Source organism: Bombus terrestris, chromosome 11, assembly GCF_910591885.1.
Source record: "Bombus terrestris chromosome 11, iyBomTerr1.2, whole genome shotgun sequence".
NCBI classification, from domain to species: Eukaryota; Metazoa; Arthropoda; class Insecta; order Hymenoptera; family Apidae; genus Bombus; species Bombus terrestris.
The window spans coordinates 14968652-14984104 of NC_063279.1; the positions used below are offsets into that span (position 1 = coordinate 14968652).

The following is a 15453-nucleotide window of genomic DNA, read 5'->3' on the forward strand; positions in this document are numbered from 1 at the left end:
AATCACTAATGTATATGTACATATTTTATTATATAGAAAATATATAAATGCAAGAAGAAACATTATTGTTTCTTTATCTTTAAAAGATAAGTAAATATTGAAACATATTCTATCAACAGTATTATTTATACTGTTGTCTATTAGAAAGAACTAGTTTTTAGTTCTGGGATAGCTCTTTGGAAATATTAGAATTTTTGCTTAAATACATGAGTAAATAACATTATCATAATAGGTTGATCATACCTTATACGATATATGAATAATGGATAAATAAATCTAGACTAGAATCGCGTTTTACGAGTAATAAGGTGGTTTACACTATAACAATAACTGTCATTTTGCAGAAAGAGACGAAAGCAGGAGGGGGGCAGCGTTCTGAAATGCCGACTTGCGGGCGTGTGTGACATTTTGATGTAGAGTGTCTTTGATGATTTTCGTCATGTATTGATTTAATACATAGATATTTCCGAAAAAAGTTAAGTTTAGTCGATCTTTTCAGAGGAAAACAAATAACAATGAGCTATTTGAATTTAATGTAAAACATTGAATATATTAATTTTTTGTAGGAAGATGGATGTCGCAGTGATAGAAGTCCTTCAACAAGCGGGTAGTCAGGATCCCACTATTTTGAAACCAGCTGAACAAACTCTAAAACAATGGGAAACTGAAAGGGGATTCTACACTGCGTTATATGTAAGTTGCATGAATAAATGTAAAATAAATTTGATTAGATTGTAAGGAGGCAAAAATTTATTCCTGATCATTTTTATTTTAACTAGCATATATAAGCATATACTATTTGCTTATGTACGTAAGATTATTTTAGGTTATTTATTTTCATTACTAACGAAAGTCTAATTATTATATTGTGAGTAAAATATTAATAATTATTTCAGAATGTGTTTTCTAATCATTCCTTGAGTATCAATATTAGATGGATGGCTATTTTATGTTTCAAAAATGGTGTTGATAAATATTGGAGAAAAAATGCTCCAAAGTAAGTATTCTTTAACGCAATCAAATTTGGCTAATAGTATTAACATCTTAATGTAAATTAATTAATAAATAACATGCATTATTACTACAGTGGAATTGCAGATGACAAAAAGGAATTTCTTAGACAACGTTTAATAGTAAACTTTGAAGAACCTGTAAATCAGTTAGCTATCCAATTGGCAGCTCTCATTGCTAAAATTGCAAGGTAATTGATATTGATTAAATAATTTGCGTTTATTTTTCTCTCTGATTCATAAAATAAGTTAAACGAAATAATGTTGTGCAGATATGATTGGCCTAGAGAATGGCGCTCATTAATTCCAACCTTATTGGATGTTATAAGAGGACAAAATCCTTTGGCCCAGCATCGGGCACTGTTAATATTACATCATGTTGTTAAGTGTTTAGCCTCTAAACGTTTAGTTCCTGGCAGACGACTCTTCCAAGAATTAACCAGTAGTGTGTTCAGTTTTATTCTGAATGTGTGGAATACTTACACAGAATCTTTTCTTATAATGGCATCAAATGGGGCAGACACAAATCAGATACAGGAAGCTTTGGAAAAAGCGTTACTTCTATTGAGAATTCTTAGAACACTTATTGTAAATGGGTTTAATAAGCCTTCAGAATCCCATGATGCTATGTCATTCTTGGAAATTGTTTTTGAACGTGCAAGAACTTGTCTTGAATGTCGTTAGTATATTTCTCCTCTGATACTACCCTTAATATCAGTTATATATTTGTCTCTCTTAATAATGATTTTTATATAATTCTAGGAAAGACATTAATTTCAAGAGGTATACAGATGGAAGTATGCGATAAATTTATAATTCATTTAACTAAAGTATTAATAGGAGTATTAGAAATGCATCCATTTTGCTATGTAGAACTAATACCAACATCATTAGAATTTTCTGTTTTTTATTGTTTCACTGAAGCTGGTCAAGCCCTAGCTTTTGAAAGATTTGTTATACAGTGTTTAAATTTAATGAAAGGCATTTTATTATCTACATACTATAAACCAGCTAAAGTTCTCAAAGGTATATATGATGGATAATGGTATTTTGTAAATTTATGGGTGTGATTTATTAAGCTTGAAAATTTGTTAATACAGATACGAAAAATCCTTTAACGTTGAGAGCAAATCAATTGAGACAAGAATTTTTTACACCTGAAACATTAGCAGAAATTTGTTCAAGGCTGGTAACACATTATTTTCTTTTAACACCTGCTGAATTGGAATTATGGGATACAGATCCAGAAAGTTTTGGTAAATATTTGTATACATACATACATATATATATATATATATATATATATATATATATATATATATATGTCGGAGATGAAAGAACATAGGAACCTTCCCTTTGGAACTTTGGGAAGACCCCTAGTATTGTAATTTAGATTTCACCATAGCCGTATTAAGAAACTGTTGTCATTCGATCCGACTGTATTTATTTGAGATTTATGATAGTGAGCTCGGGCTCGAGGCGACAATCAGTCGCCGAACGTAGCCACGGTCAAAGGGATGAACGTTTTGTCTAACAAAGGCATGAAGTAATTCTATAGCTCTCCTTAAAAGAAATACTTGGGACAGGGCACGACGGTAAACGTTTCAATGGTTTCTGCCCCGTGGCTCGCCACACGCAGACTTTGTCCTTCGGGTAAGATGATTGCCAGATGCCAACGCATCTCCACAGTATATGTTTAGCTGGGCGAGGACCCGCTACGAATATTAAGTTTCAATTATACAAAGTCTTTCAAATAGACAAATAGCCTGTGCCCCAACTACGGGAAGATAAGAGAAATCTATCCTTCCACGAACGACGCTTCTCGCTAGCAACTTTCCCCAAGGACGGCTAATATTTTTCTCTAACCACCAACATGGAAATTGACCAATTAACAGCAACGTCAATTTCCCTCACCCTTCGAACGAAGACTTTTCTCCACGAATCCGATGATCTCGTGCCCTTAGGCACACCCATCATAGTTTTCTTCGACAGCGTCACCGCGACGGAGAGTCATTCTCTCTAGTGCGATCTCATCAGTAATCGACCTGTCTTTCGTATACGTAATAATTGCCCCTTGCTCTAACATACAGTGTAACTTAGACGCTAACGAAGGGTAAAGTTCGTCATCCCGTTGACCGCGGATTCGTTATTGAGCCTAGGATCATTGTCAATAGCTTCTCGAGTATCTAATTATCACGATTACTTGTCCAATTCCATCATAGTCATATTTGCACTAGTAAATATCTCCTCTATCGCATAACGATCACGTCTAGCGTCAATAGGGATTCGTTTCACGCCCTTAACCCTAACTCTAATCGTAACGCCAACCCGACATATATATATTATGTATATATATAAACATTGTACGTACATATATATATGTATGTAGAATGTTTTATATTTCTTATTTATACTGTTTTCAGTTGTCGATGATGGCGGTGAATCATGGAAATATAGCTTAAGGGTAAATATTTTATAGCCAACTATTTACAAATATTTATAAATGTATTATAATTGTAAAATTATACATTTTTATTTACTTTATAATTAATATTTTATTTTCTTTAGCCTTGTACGGAGTGTCTGTTTGTAGTAATTTTCCATCATTTTGGAGAAGTTCTTGTACCAGTTTTAGTTGAATTAATGCAAAGACATCATCAACCAGTTGACCCGAATAATTTGCATGCTATTCTAGTAAAAGATGCAGTATATAATGCAGTTGGTTTGGCTGCATTTGATTTATACGATGAGGTAAGAACAAAATATCACAAAAAAATCAGTGTAAATAGTCAGTCATCAAGTTTATCACGCTTCTATTTACTAGGTAAATTTTGATCAATGGTTTTCAACTACCTTAAAAGAAGAGTTGAAAATTCGAAGTAACAATTATAGAATTATTAGAAGACGAGTATGTTGGCTTATTGGGCGCTGGACAAGTAAGTAAAGTGCAGCTTTTTAAACAAGTAGGATTTATTATGTAATAATCTTGTATTGTAATAAAATTGCAGCTGTTAAGTTAAGTACAGAGTTAAGACCAGAATTATACAAACTTATGGTTGAAGTTTTGAGTCCTGAAGAAGATCTGGGTGTTCGCTTAGCAGCAAGCGATGCTTTAAAACTTGCGATAGATGATTTTCAATTTAATCCGGAAGAATTCTCGCCATATTTAGAACCAGCATTCTCTTTATTATTTTCGCTCCTAAAAGAAGTAAAAGAATGTGATACCAAGGTATGTATGTATATACTGTTATATGTTACTTTTAAAATATTGTTGTAGTTCGCAAAAACATATTTTAAATAATTTTCAGATGTATGTGTTATACGTGTTATCATTTATGATTGAACATGCTGGTAGTGAAATAAACCCACTTGTTGGAGCCCTCAGTTCATATTTGCCAGCACTTTGGCAAGAATGTGAAGAACATAATATGCTAAGATGTGCTATAATTTCAACACTTGTACATCTGGAAAAGGTACATATTTTTTATATTGTTTAATGAACTAAACTATATTAATATAAATCAAATTATTAATTTTGATATTGATAAATCAAATATATAACTCAATGATTTTATTAAAAATTTTAAATAATAGATAATATTTGAATTATTTTTTAGGCTTTAGGTTCTGAAAGCGTCCTTATAGAACCACAAGTAGTAGGTGTTATTGCATTAAGTTGTGACGTCAATCAAAATTGTCACGTTTATTTGTTAGAAGATGGCTTGCGATTACGGTTAGCTTTACTGCAAAATGCAGCTGCACCAACATTGGCTATAACGGAACTGACTAAAAATTTGCCTGCTGTATTAGGTTAGTAAATAATTCTATTTGACTATGATTCTTATAAACATGCAGAAAACTTGATGATCTTTATATTTTTCAGAAAAATCATTTGAACATTTAAAATTATGTTTGTATATAGTTCAAGCATATGTAATATTAAGTCCCCAAGAATTTTTAAGTCAAAGAGGAGCGATTATAATCGAAACACTTAGGCCACTTTTAGGAGATTTGAACTCGGAAGGAGTTGTAATGATAATGACAGTGTTTGAAATGTGTTTATGTGCTTCACCTCGGCAAAGTGCAAAACTTATTAAACCTGTTTTGATAACTATATTTGAGAGAGTATAGTTGCTTCAGTATGTTATAACAAGTTATGCACATTAATATTTCTTTGAATTTTGATAGAAATATGTATAAGGAAGAAGAAGTTACGATGACGATGACTATGTATTCATCTATCGTGGCAACAGAACGTTATACGTTATGTCGTAACAGTATATAACGTTATACGTTGTATCGTAATACTATATAACATTATACGTTATATCGAAATAGTATAGGGTCATACGTTATGTCTTAATACTATGTAACGTTATACGTTATATCGTAATGTGATATAACGTTATACGTTATATCGTAATGTGATATAACGTTATACGTTATATTGTAATACTATATAACGTTACACGTTGTAACTGTATACTACATAACGTTATGCGTTATATCGTAATGTTATATAACGTTATACGTTATATTGTAATACTTCGTAACGTTATACGTTGTAACTGTATACTACATAACGTTATACGTTATATCGTAATACTACATAACGTTATATGATATATCGTAATAGTATGTAATGTTATAAGTTGTAACGGTATACTACATAACGTTATACTTTATATCGTAATACTATACAACATTATATGTTATATCGTAATACTATATAGCGTTATACGTTATATGGTAATACTATATAAAGTTATACGTTATATCGTAATACTGTAGAACGTTATACGTTATATCGTAATACTATATACCGTTATACGTTATGTCGTAACAGTATATAACGTTATACGTTATATCGTAATATTATATAATGTTATTGGTTATATTGTCATGCTATGCAGCGTTATACAATATATCGTAATACTATATAATCTTATACGTTCTAACGGTATACTACATAACGTTATACTTTATATTGTAATACTATATAGCGTTATACATTATATCGTAATACTATATAACGTTATACGTTATATCGAAATACTATACAACGTTATACGTTATATCGTAATACTATGTAACGTTATACGTAGTAACTGCATACTACATAACGTTATACGTTATATCGTAATACTATGTAACGTTATACGTTGTAACGGTATACTACATAACGTTATACGTTATATCGTAATGTTATATAACGTTATACGTTATATCGTAATACTATATAACGTTATACGTTGTAACTGTATACTACATAACGTTATACGTTATATCGTAATATTATATGACGTTATATCGTAATGTCGTAATGTGTTATATCGTAATACTATATAACGTTATACGTTATGTCGTAATACTATACAACGTTATACGTTATATCGTAATACTATATAGCAGTATACGTTATATCGTAATAGTATAGCGTTATACGTTATATCGTAATACTATATAACGTTAAACGTTATATCGTAACAGTATATAACATTATACGTTGTAACTGTATACTACATAACGTTATGCGTTATATCGTAGTGTTATATAACGTTATACGTTATATTGTAATACTTTGTAACGTTATACGTTATATTGTAATACTTTGTAACGTTATACGTTGTAACTGTATACTACATAACGTTATACGTTATATCGTAATGTGATATAATGTTATACGTTATATTGTAATACTATATAACGTTATACGTTGTAACTGTATACTACATAGCGTTATGCGTTATATCGTAATGTTATATAACGTTATACGTTATATTGTAATACTTTGTAACGTTATACGTTGTAACTGTATACTACACAACGTTACACGTTATATCGTAATGTTATATAACTTTATACGTTGTAACGGAATACTACATAACGTTATACGTTATATCGTAATACTATATAGCATTATACGTTATATCGTAATAGTATAGCGTTATACGTTATGTCGTAATACTATATAGCGTTATACGTTGTAACTGTATACTACATAACGTTATACGATATATCGAAATACTATACAACGTTATACGTTATATCGTAATACTATGTAACGTTATACGTTGTAACTGTATACTACATAACGTTATACGTTATATCGTAATGTGATATAACGTTATACGTTATATTGTAATACTATATAACGTTATACGTTGTAACTGTATACTACATAACATTATACGTTATATCGCAATATTTTTTAACGTTATACGTTATATCGTAATACTATACAACGTTATACGTTATATCGTAATACTATATAGCATTATACGTTATATCGTAATAATATAGCGTTATACGTTATGTCGTAATACTATATAACGTTATACATTATATCGTAATACTATATAACGTTATACGTTATATCGAAATACTATACAACGTTCTACGTTATATCGTAATACTATGTAACCTTATACGTAGTAACTGCATACTACAAAACGTCACACGTTATGTCGTAATGTTATATAACGTTATACGTTATATCGTAATACTATGTAACGTTATACGTTGTAACGGTATACTACATAACGTTATACGTTATAACATAATGCTATATAACGTTATGTGTTACATCATAATACTACATGACGTTATACGATATATCGTAATCATATGTAACGTTATACGTTATATCGTAATACTATAGAACGTTATACGTTATATCGTAATATTATATAACGTTATTCGTTATATCGTAATGCTATATAGCGTTATACGTTGTAACCGTATACTACGTAACGTTATACGTTATATCGTAATGTGATATAACCTTATACGTTATATTGTAATACTATATAACGTTATACGATGTAACTGTATACTACATAACGTTATACGTTATATCGTAATATTATATGACGATATATGTTATATCGTAATACTATATAACGTTATACGTTATGTCGTAATACTATACAACGTTATACGTTATATCGTAATACTATATAACGTTATACATTATATCGTAATACTACATAACGTTATATGATATATCGTAATAGTATGTAATGTTATAAGTTGTAACGGTATACTACATAACGTTATACTTTATATCGTAATACTATACAACATTATACGTTATATCGTAATACTATATAACGTTATACATTATATCGTAATACTACATAACGTTATATGATATATCGTAATAGTATGTAATGTTATAAGTTGTAACGGTATACTACATAACGTTATACTTTATATCGTAATACTATACAACATTATACGTTATATCGTAATACTATATAGCGTTATACGTTATGTGGTAATACTATATAAAGTTATACGTTATATCGTAATACTGTAGAACGTTATACGTTATATCGTAATACTATATACCGTTATACGTTATGTCGTAACAGTATATAACGTTATACGTTATATCGTAATATTATATAATGTTATTGGTTATATTGTCATGCTATGCAGCGTTATACAATATATCGTAATACTATATAATGTTATACGTTCTAACGGTATACTACATAACGTTATACTTTATATTGTAATACTATATAACGTTATACATTATATCGTAATACTATATAACGTTATACGTTATATCGAAATACTATACAACGTTATACGTTATATCGTAATACTATGTAACGTTATACGTAGTAACTGCATACTACATAACGTTATACGTTATATCGTAATATTATATGACGTTATATCGTAATGTCGTAATGTGTTATATCGTAATACTATATAACGTTATACGTTATGTCGTAATACTATACATCGTTATACGTTATATCGTAATACTATATAGCAGTATACTTTATATCGTAATAGTATAGCGTTATACGTTATATCGTAATACTACATAACGTTAAACGTTATATCGTAACAGTATATAACGTTATACGTTGTAACTGTATACTACATAACGTTATGCGTTATATCGTAATGTTATATAACATTATACGTTATATTGTAATACTTTGTAACGTTATACGTTGTAACTGTAGACTACATAACGTTATACGTTATATCGAAATGTGATATAACGTTATACGTTATATCGTAATGTGATATAACGTTATACGTTATATTGTAATACTATATAACGTTATACGTTGTAACTGTATACTACATAACGTTATGCGTTATATCGTAATACTATGTAACGTTATACGTTGTAACTGTATACTACATAACGTTATTTGTTATATCGTAATGTGATATAACGTTATACGTTATATCGTAATGTTATATAACGTTATACGTTATATTGTAATACTTTGTAACGTTATACGTTGTAACTGTATACGACACAACGTTACACGTTATATCGTAATGTTATATAACTTTATACGTTGTAACGGAATACTACATAACGTTATACGTTATATCGTAATACCATATAGCATTATACGTTATATCGTAATAATATAGCGTTATACGTTATGTCGTAATACTATATAACGTTATACATTATAGCGTAATACTATATAACGTTATACGTTATATCGAAATACTATATAACGTTATACGTTGTATCGGTATACTACATAACGTTATACTTTATATAGTAATGCTATTCAACGTTATGCATTATATTCTAACACTATACAACGTTATACGTTACATCGTAGTACTATAGAACGTTATACGTTATATCGCAATGATATATAACGTTCTAAGTTATATCGAAATACTATACAACGTTATACGTTATATCGTAATACTATATAGCATTATACGTTATATCGTAATAGTATAGCGTTATACGTTATGTCGTAATACTATATAACGTTATACATTATATCGTAATACTATATAACGTTATACGTTATATCGAAATACTATACAACGTTATACGTTATATCGTAATACTATGTAACGTTATACGTAGTAACTGCATACTACAAAACGTTACACGTTATATCGTAATGTTATATAACGTTATACGTTATATCGTAGTACTATGTAACGTTATACGTTGTAACGGTATACTACATAACGTTATACGTTATAACATAATGCTATATAACGTTATGTGTTATATCGTAATACTACATGACGTTATACGATATATCGTAAACATATGTAACGTTATACGTTATATCGTAATACTATATAACGTTATACGTTATATCGTAATGCTATACAGCGTTATACGTTATATCGTAATACTATATAACGTTATACGTTGTAACCGTATACTACGTAACGTTATACTTTATATAGTAATACTATATAACGTTATGCGTTATATCCCAATACTATACAACGTTATACGTTACATCGTAGTACTATAGAACGTTATACGTTATATCGTAATATTATATAACGTTATTCGTTATATCGTAATGCTATATAGCGTTATACATTATATCGTAATACTATATAACGTTATACGTTATGTCGTAATACTATATAACGTTATACGTTGTAACCGTATACTACGTAACGTTATACGTTATATCGTAATGTGATATAACGTTATACGTTATATTGTAATACTTATAACGTTATACGTTGTAACTGTATACTACATAACGTTATACGTTATATCGTAATATTATTTAACGTTATACGTTATATCGTAATACTATATAACGTTACACGTTATATCGAAATACTATACAACGTTATACGTTATATCGTAATACTATGTAACGTTATACGTTGTAACGGTATACTACATAACGTTATACGTTATATCGTAATGTTATATAACGTTATACGTTATATCGTAATACTATGTAACGTTATACGTTGTAACGGTATACTACATAACGTTATACGTTATATCATAATGTTATATAACGTTACACGTTATAACGTAATTCTATACAGCGTTATACGTTATATCGTAATACTATATAACGTTATACGTTATATCGTAATGCTATACAGCGTTATACTTTATATCGTAATAGTATATAACGTTATAAGATGTATCCTAATACTATATAACGTTAAACGTTATTACGTAATAGTATACAACTTTATACGTTATATGATAGTACTATATAACGTCATACGTTATTACGTAATAGTATATATCGCTATACGTTATATGGTAATAATATACAACGTTATACGTGATATGGTAATACTACATAACGCTATACGTTACTACGTAATTGTATATAACGTGATATGTTATTACGTAATAGGATATACCGTTATACGTTATTACGTAATAGTATATCGTTATGCGTTATTACGTAATAGTATATAACGTTATACGTTATTACGTAATAGTTTATAACGTGATACGTTATTACGTATTAGTATATACCGTTATACGTTATATGGCAATAATATACAACGTTATACGTAATATAGTGATACTATATAACGTTATAGGTTATTACGTAACAGTATATAACATTATGCGTTATTACGTAGTAGTATATAACGTGATACGTTATTTCGTAATAGTATATAACGTGATACGTTATTACGTAATAGTATATATCGCTATACGTTATATGGTAATAATATACAACGTTATACGTGATATGGTAATACTACATAACGCTATACGTTATTACGTAATAGTATATAACGTGATATGTTATTACGTAATAGGATATACCGTCATACGTTATATGGTAATAACATACAACGTTATACAAGATACAGTGATACTATATAACGTCATACGTTATTACGTAATAGTATATATCGTTGTACGTTATATGGCAATAGTACACAACGTTATACGTGATATGGTAATACCATATAACGTTATACGTTATTACGTAATAGTATATAACGTTATGTGTTATTACGTAATAGTATATAACGTTATACGTTATTACGTAATAGTATATCGTTATGCGTTATTACGCAATAGTATATAACGTTATACGTTATCACGTAATAGTTTATAACGTGATACGTTATTACGTAATAGTATATATCGCTATACGTTATATGGTATTAATATACAACGTTATACGTGATATGGTAATACTACATATCGCTATACGTTATTACGTAATATTATATAACGTTATACTTGATATGGTAATACCATATAACGTTATACGTTATTACGTAATAGTATATAACGTTATACGTTATTACGTAATAGTATATAACGTGATACGTTATTACGTAACAGTATACAACGTTATACGTGATATGGTAATACTATATAACGTTATACGCTATTACGTAACAGTATACAACGTTATACGTGATATGGTAATACTATATAACGTGATACGTTATTACGTAACAGTATACAACGTTATACGTTATATGATAGTACTATATAACGTCATACGTTATTACGTAATATTATATATCGTTATACGTTATATGGTAATAATACACAACGTTATACGTTATGTGGCAATACCATATAACGTTATACGTTATTACGTAATATTATATATCGTTATACGTTATATGGTAATAATACACAACGTTATACGTTATGTGGCAATACCGTATAACGTTATACGTTATTACGTAATAGGATATACCGTTATACGTTATATGGTAATAATATACAACGTTATACGTGATATAGTGATACTATATAACGTTATACGTTATTACGTAATAGTATATAACGTTATACGTTATTACGTAATAGTATATAACGTGATACGTTATTGCGTAACAGTATACAACGTTATACGTGATATGGTAATACTATATAACGTTATACGCTATTACGTAACAGTATACAACGTTATACGTGATATGGTAATACTATATAACGTGATACGTTATTACGTAACAGTATACAACGTTATACGTTATATGATAGTACTATATAATGTCATACGTTATTACGTAATATTATATATCGTTATACGTTATATGGTAATAATACACAACGTTATACGTTATGTGGCAATACCATATAACGTTATACGTTATTACGTAATATTATATATCGTTATACGTTATATGGTAATAATACACAACGTTATACGTTATGTGGCAATACCGTATAACGTTATACGTTATTACGTAATAGGATATACCGTTATACGTTATATGGTAATAATATACAACGTTATACGTGATATAGTGATACTATATAACGTTATACGTTATTACGTAATAGTATATAACGTTATACGTTATTACGTAATAGTATATAACGTGATACGTTATTACGTAACAGTATACAACGTTATACGTGATATGGTAATACTATATAACGTTATACGCTATTACGTAACAGTATACAACGTTATACGTGATATGGTAATACTATATAACGTGATACGTTATTACGTAACAGTATACAACGTTATACGTTATATGATAGTACTATATAACGTCATACGTTATTACGTAATATTATATATCGTTATACGTTATATGGTAATAATACACAACGTTATACGTTATGTGGCAATACCATATAACGTTATACGTTATTACGTAATATTATATATCGTTATACGTTATATGGTAATAATACACAACGTTATATGTTATGTGGCAATACCATATAACGTTATACGTTATTACGTAATAGGATATACCGTTATACGTTATATGGTAATAATATACAACGTTATACGTGATATAGTGATACTATATAACGTTATACGTTATTACGTAATAGTATATAACGTTATACGTTTTTACGTAATAGTATATAACGTGATACGTTATTACGTAACAGTATACAACGTTATACGTGATATGGTAATACTATATAACGTTATACGCTATTACGTAACAGTATACAATGTTATACGTGATATGGTAATACTATATAACGTGATACGTTATTACGTAACAGTATACAACGTTATACGTTATATGATAGTACTATATAACGTCATACGTTATTACGTAATATTATATATCGTTATACGTTATATGGTAATAATACACAACGTTATACGTTATGTGGCAATACCATATAACGTTATACGTTATTACGTAATATTATATATCGTTATACGTTATATGGTAATAATACACAACGTTATATGTTATGTGGCAATACCATATAACGTTATACGTTATTACGTAATAGGTTATACCGTTATACGTTATATGGTAATAATATACAACGTTATACGTGATATAGTGATACTATATAACGTTATACGTTATTACGTAATAGTATATAGCGTTATACGTTTTTACGTAATAGTATATAACGTGATACGTTATTACGTAACAGTATACAACGTTATACGTGATATGGTAATACTATATAACGTTATACGCTATTACGTAACAGTATACAACGTTATACGTGATATGGTAATACTATATAACGTGATACGTTATTACGTAACAGTATACAACTTTATACGTTATATGATAGTGCTATATAACGTCATACGTTATTATTATTACGAAAAAGCTGAAACGAGCACAACGAACGGCCCTGTGCATAACAACGACGGCATACCGTACCGTCTCCCACGCGGCACTTTGCGTGTTGACCGGGAATCTCCTGATTTACGTAAGGATAAAGATGCTCGGAGAGACCTACGAGAGGAACAAGATCCATGAGTCCAGGATTGGCGCTGATGACGGCTGCAAGCTGAAGGAGGAACTGGAGGCGATTCGCAAGAAGGCCCAAGAGGAGTGGCAGAAGGAATGGAACAGCTACAAAAAGGAGAATGTCACGAAGAAATTAATACCGAGTGCGCTGCTATTTACCAAAAAGAAGATGGACATCGATCACCACACCATGCAGCTTCTAACCGGGCATGGGAGCTTCGGTGTCTATAGGAAGAGGATTGGCAAGGACAGCGACAGCAACTGTCTCAACTGTGGAGACCCTAACGACGATGCAGAGCACGCCCTCTTCGCGTGCCCGAAGTGAAAGGACAGAAGGATCGAGCTGGAGAACGCTCTTGGCGAGAAGATAGGCGTGGACAATCTGATCGCCACGGTGACCGCCAAGAACGAGAGCTGGAATAAATTCAGGCAATTCTGCAAGACCGTCATGTGTCACAGGAGGGTGACAGCGAGGGCCTGGGAAGAGGCAAGGAGGAGAACGAGTGAAACAACAACTACGCGGAGCAATGAAGGCAAGAATACAAAAGAACGAAAAACCGCAGAAGGAGATCAGCCCAGTATCCTGAACTGGCTGAGAAGATGACATGAGCAGTAACTGCCCGAAGAGGTAGATACAACGGGGCACGAAAGGACAACCCTGATGACTGCCGACAGGTTTTACCGGGGTTGTCTGCCCTCAAAGCGGAGGAAGAAGGAGGAGGGGTTTTTAGTGGGTATGGCAACGACATCCGACCGACTCCCACATAACCCAGTGACGCGGGTTACGGGGCATGCGTAATAGCATTTTCCCCTCCTCACGCAAAAAAAAAAAGAGTGATGTAGCCATCGCAAAGTTCATGGGCATCACCACCAGCACGTCATACTAAAGAGAGGAACAGAGTCCTACGACCGTACACGGAACGCCCTGCACCGTACCGAGAGGTATCCATGACCATATCGAAGACATCGCACA

At 30.5% G+C, this 15453-nt stretch overlaps 1 protein-coding gene across 2 annotated transcripts in view; it reads left to right on the plus strand.

Moving 5' to 3' along the window:
• Nucleotides 1-14356, plus strand: part of LOC125384639 — a 225330-nt gene extending 210974 nt beyond the window's left edge. Inside the window, exons 67-80 of one of the 2 annotated variants that reach the window (XM_048409926.1) lie at nt 567-693; nt 897-997; nt 1088-1201; nt 1283-1689; nt 1773-2036; nt 2111-2266; nt 3434-3474; nt 3579-3761; nt 3835-3946; nt 4019-4239; nt 4319-4483; nt 4628-4820; nt 4894-5131; nt 14338-14356. In XM_048409926.1, the coding sequence (XP_048265883.1) occupies nt 567-693; nt 897-997; nt 1088-1201; nt 1283-1689; nt 1773-2036; nt 2111-2266; nt 3434-3474; nt 3579-3761; nt 3835-3946; nt 4019-4239; nt 4319-4483; nt 4628-4820; nt 4894-5131; nt 14338-14341 (2326 nt within the window). In that variant the 3' untranslated portion in view covers nt 14342-14356. Of the gene's footprint in view, nt 1-566; nt 694-896; nt 998-1087; nt 1202-1282; nt 1690-1772; nt 2037-2110; nt 2267-3433; nt 3475-3578; nt 3762-3834; nt 3947-4018; nt 4240-4318; nt 4484-4627; nt 4821-4893; nt 5164-14337 lie in introns of those variants that run through there. The other variant, XM_048409925.1, reaches the window with a different exon arrangement.
• Nucleotides 14357-15453: the final 1097 nt, after the last annotated feature.